This window comes from Nannospalax galili, unplaced genomic scaffold (assembly GCF_000622305.1).
Source record: "Nannospalax galili isolate Female #2095 unplaced genomic scaffold, S.galili_v1.0 scaffold898, whole genome shotgun sequence".
NCBI classification, from domain to species: Eukaryota; Metazoa; Chordata; class Mammalia; order Rodentia; family Spalacidae; genus Nannospalax; species Nannospalax galili.
Genome location: NW_008342399.1, coordinates 1,653,898 through 1,658,822, shown reverse-complemented (window position 1 = coordinate 1,658,822; position 4,925 = coordinate 1,653,898). Strand labels below are relative to the sequence as shown.

Here is a 4,925-nt window from a genome sequence, read left to right as displayed (position 1 = left end):
AATGTGGCAATTGGCATTGAAAAACAACACTAAATTCATACAGGATTTAATCAAAGTTAAGGTATTATGAACATTCAGAAAATGGGTTTTACTTACTTGGGGGTAATACTTTTGGCAAACTAATAAAATATTTTTAATGCTTTTAATCATTCCTATAACTATTAAAATGTCATTCAACTTAAGTCAGATTACAAAGTTTATTTAAGGTAAAGTGTTTTATTTGGAGTGTACAGGCTTATTCTGAAGGCACAGCTGCAAAGCCCTGGTCTCTATTTTCTGTAAAGTAGATGTGTTGGTAATAAGCTAAAGACCTTTCAGCTTAAGTTATTTTCATCAACTGACCTGTCAGATTTAATTTTTTTTAAAAATATTTTATTTATTATTTTTATTTTATGCATACGAGTGTATTGCCTGCATGTATGAGAGCGTACCCATGTCGTGCAATGCCGCGGAGGTCAGAAGAGGACTTCGGATTCCCCTGGAACTGGAGTTAAGGACGGTTCGTAGCCGCCATGTGGGTGCTGGGAATTGAACCCAGGTCCTCTGCAAGAGCAGTCAGTGTTCTTAACCACTGAGCCATCTCTCCAGCCCTCAGATTTAATTTTTTAAAGAATTTTATTTACTGCTTTTATTTTATGTGTATGCATGTATCGCCTGCATGTAGGTAAGTGCACCCGTGTCATGCAATGCCTGCAGAGGTCAGAAGAGGCTGTCGGATCCCCCGGGACTGGAGTTACAGACAGTTGTTAGCTGCCATGTGGGTCCTGGGATTCAAACCCAAGTCTTCTGTAAGAACAACCGGTGTTCTTAACTGCTGAGCCATCTCTCCAGCCCCTAATTTTTATATGTATAAATAATTGAAAGAGGAATGACTTTTGCACACATCAGGTTTTTTTTGGCAAGGTCTAATGATTATCTTCAAGAATATTAGTATCTTTAATAAAAGGATATTTGATGGATAGACTTCCAGTATTTTAGCAAATACCTGTAATTACATTTAAAACCTCTGAAAAATGAATTTTGAACCCTAATAGTCTTTTATTATAGAGTATTTTATGTAAGGATTGTTACATACTCTTGATTTTCTTCAAACTCTCTTTTCTTTCCTACCAGCCAGGCCCACAACTCCTCTTTCTGTAGGCACCATTGTCCCGCCTCCAAGACCTGCTTCCAGACCAAAGCTTACTTCAGGCAAACTGAGTGGGATTAATGAAATAGTATGTATTCAGCTTTTTAAAAATTATAATCGTTTTAAGTTGTATTTTTTTCTGAATGCCCCTGTATCATTAAGTGCTCTTGTTTTGTTTTTGTTTTGGTTTTTTTGGTCTTTTTGATACAGGGTCTCCCTGTAGCCCCAGCTGGCCTGGAACTCACTATGTAGACCAGGCTGGCCTTGAACTTACAGAGATCCACCTGCCTCTGCCTCCCGAGTGCTGGGACTAAAGACGTGTGACACCATGCCTGGCTTAAATACTCTTTTCTGAAGTCTTTAAAGAATGGGAAGTTTCCGCATCCGTACTTATGTAACTCTTTCCCTTACAACCTCAAAATCATAACCAGCAGAGCCCAAGAGGAGAGAGATTTCCTAGGAAAGTTGGCATGCTATACAAAAACCAGTCAGTGCTCATTGACTCAAAGAAGCAAGTTTCATATAATTCTGCCTCAAGTTAAATATTAAGGAAAAAAAGTAGTATGTTTTAGGCCATAGAAATTCATTGCCAGGAGATTCCCTAGGGGCATTTACTCTAGCTTTGTTTTATACATAGGAGTCTCCATAAGTTAGTTGACATAAAAGTACATATGGAATGGGGACTGCTGACTGGTCTTCAGAAATCATCAGATGACAGAAAAGTCTGTGTTCTCTATTCAGTGAGTTTGTCCTAAACCAGCCCCTTGTCCTCCAGTGTGTTCTGTTGTGCTTCATTTTCCATATTCATTTCTGTATCATTGCTACACTTTGATTTCTAAAAGTCTGATACTGATAAATCTCTCCAGGGTATCTTGTAATCCTTTGGTTGTGCATGTTAGCTGAATGTTGAAGATACTCCATAAGGATTGCCTCAGTAGCCTGTGTTACCATACCAGCTATCCCCTTTCCGCTTTTCGAGCCTAGATTCCAGCTACTCAAAGCTTTCCAACATTCTCAGAACATTCCTGCTCTTTTTTCTTCTTTCTTTTCTTCTTTTGGGAGGCAAGGGTGGTTGAATTGACCCTGGGGCCTTATGCGTGATAAACACACATTCTATCCTGAGCTAGATCATACTCTTTTATACATCCATGCTTTCTTACTGTACTTCTGTTTGAAGTGCCTCTCAGTTTTCTCTAAAGCAAAAGTGGCCTCTTTCCTTAGCACCCAGTTACACATCAATACCTAGGTAAAGCTGCCTTTGTTTACTCCCACAGCAGATTTTATCACTGTCTTGCATACTCCCATATATTTTGCTTGTATTTCTGTTAGTGGACATATTACATTGTATAGACTTAGTGTCTGTTCCCCCTGTTGGACTGTACATTAGCCCATTTCATGTTCATGGTATTTTATATGAAGCTTGTCACGTGGTACATAGTTAGGAACTGTTCGGTAACATGTGGAAATGATGACCTCTTTCATTCCCTATCCCATTGAGCTGACTTAGTGAAAGTGAAACGAATGATTAGGTATAAGCTGACAAAGAGATCGTTATTACTTAAGTAATATAAGAATTACTAAATCTTAGCAATATGTCTTTTTTTCTCTAATTAGAAAACTTGGGGTTTTTTTCCTCCTAATCATGTTGGAAATTTTCGAAAATATAGAAAACAGGGAAATTCTAAATTTCTATTGTATATTACTAAAGATAACTATGCTAACATTTTAATATAAGTTCTTTCATTATTTTCTTACTGCATAAGTATTTGGCAGAGGCAGTCAGTAAATTAACATTTATTATAAGGCCAAACATATTAGCAGGTTATTGTTAGGTTATTTATTTGGAGTCTCAGGGAAAAATGGACATAATGATAATTGGGTTTTTTTTGTGTTTTTTTTTTTTGTCTTTTTTGAAGCAGGGTCTCCCTATAAGCCCCAGCTGTCCTGGAACTCACTATGTAGACCAGGCTGGCCTTAAACTCACAGAGATTCGCCTGCCTCTGCCTCCCAAGTGCTGGGACTACAGGCGTGCGCCACCACACCCGGTGATGATAATTGGCTTTTGTGAGATTTAAATTACAGTGTATATAAAACTGTTACAACATTGCTGAGTATAGGTAATTACTCAAAAGATTGTATTTTTAATTCATACTTTGTATATTTGTAGTTAATTTTTTACTTGAAATATTTTAGAAATGTCTTTTGATATATTATTAATTATTCTTCATAGCTTTCAAACTTCTTTAAAAATAGTAGATGCCTTTGAGGCCAGTCTATCTACATACAAAGTTCTAGGCAAACCAGGGTTACATAGCAAGACCCTGTCTCAAAGGAAAAAAAGGCAGAATCCTTTGTCAGATAATTAAAATCAGTAAAAGTGAAATTCATAGTTGAATACTTCCACCAACTTCCCCCCTTCTCTATCCTTGAGATCCTTGTAGAAACTAACCCAGTGACTTGAGGGAGCAACATAGCAAGTGACTGCAGAGTATTTTATGGTGTAAGTTTTCTATATTGTAGAATTAAATTTCTAAGAGATTTAAGAAATTTGATAATTTAGTTCTAAGTCCTAATTATTACAGTGTCTAGTAAATATAGTTGTATATCCTTATAAACATCCAATGTTTCCTTTTTAAGTAACTGACTTAAAAAACCCAAAATTATTTATTTATTTCTGTGTGTATGAGTATTTTGCTTGCATGTATGTTTAAGTGCATCCATGTCGTGCAATGCTTGTGGAGGTCAGAAGAGGGCTTTGGATCCCCTGGAACTGGAGTTTATGGATAGTAGTCACCATGTAGATGCTGGGAACTGAACCCAGGTCCTCTACAAGAGCAGCCAGTGCTTCTAACCACTGAGCAATCTCTCTAGCTCCTGATAGCTCTATTGTTCTAAAAGCAAAAGAAAACTACTTAAGAGCCATGTTTTCCTTTTCATTAAGTATTGTGCAATGCACTGTAAAGATGCAGCCACATTATATTAGCCATGAGACCAGGCTGCCATTGGAGAAAGGAATTGAGGACTTTTTCAAGCTTCTAAGTTTCAGACCAGCTGTTGAATTCAGTATCTGTACCGTTTCCTGTACTATCTTCATCTGTATATGTGTACAACTGTGTTTTTAGCTCCTTGCTGTATTTTTCACCCCATTATACATAGTGATAACTCATTAGATAGCCATTCTCTAGGAAAGAAAATAGTTTTAACTTAAGGTATGTGTGTATAGGGTGGGAGGAGTTACAGAATTGTAAAACCCTTTGTATAGTGAAGTCTTATTTTTATAACTGTAAATTTTTATTAATACACTGAAAACTTTATTAGGTTACATATTTGGTTTTGCCTTTAAAAAATTTTTTTTGTCCTGCACAAAAGAATGGCATCTTTTGTTGCTATTGTTTCATAAGCAAGAAAAGGCTATTTTAAATTAAGCTAAATATATTTTTAAAAACTAATATACCTGCCAGGTGTGGTGGCACACACCTTTAATCCCAGCACTTGGGAGGCAGAGGCAGGCAGATCTCTGTGAGTTCAAGGCCAGCCTGGTCTACATAGTGAGTTCCAGGCCACTTGGAGCTACAGGAAGACCCTGTCTCAAAAAGACCAAAATGAAAAACAACAACAAAAATCCTAATATACCTTAGAAAGTATTGTTTATGTATAAGTGCAGCCATTAATTTGGAAAGAAAAAGTCCATTTATCAGTAAAATATTAAAGATAAAGGAATTGGAAATGTATTTTCCTGTTTTCATGGTTAACTTTCTAATTAGCTTTTCTAAGTGAAGAAACAACAATTACAGTT

General features: G+C 36.6%; 1 protein-coding gene across 2 annotated transcripts in view; it reads left to right on the top strand.

Annotated features, from left to right (window-relative positions):
- Fcho2 (FCH domain only 2) overlaps window positions 1-4,925 on the top strand; it is a 131,881-nt gene that overhangs the window by 93,756 nt on the left and 33,200 nt on the right. For both annotated transcript variants that reach the window (XM_029566141.1, XM_008838469.1), the window contains exon 18: window positions 1,114-1,217. In XM_029566141.1, the coding sequence (XP_029422001.1) occupies window positions 1,114-1,217 (104 nt within the window). The remainder of the gene's footprint in view (window positions 1-1,113; window positions 1,218-4,925) is intronic.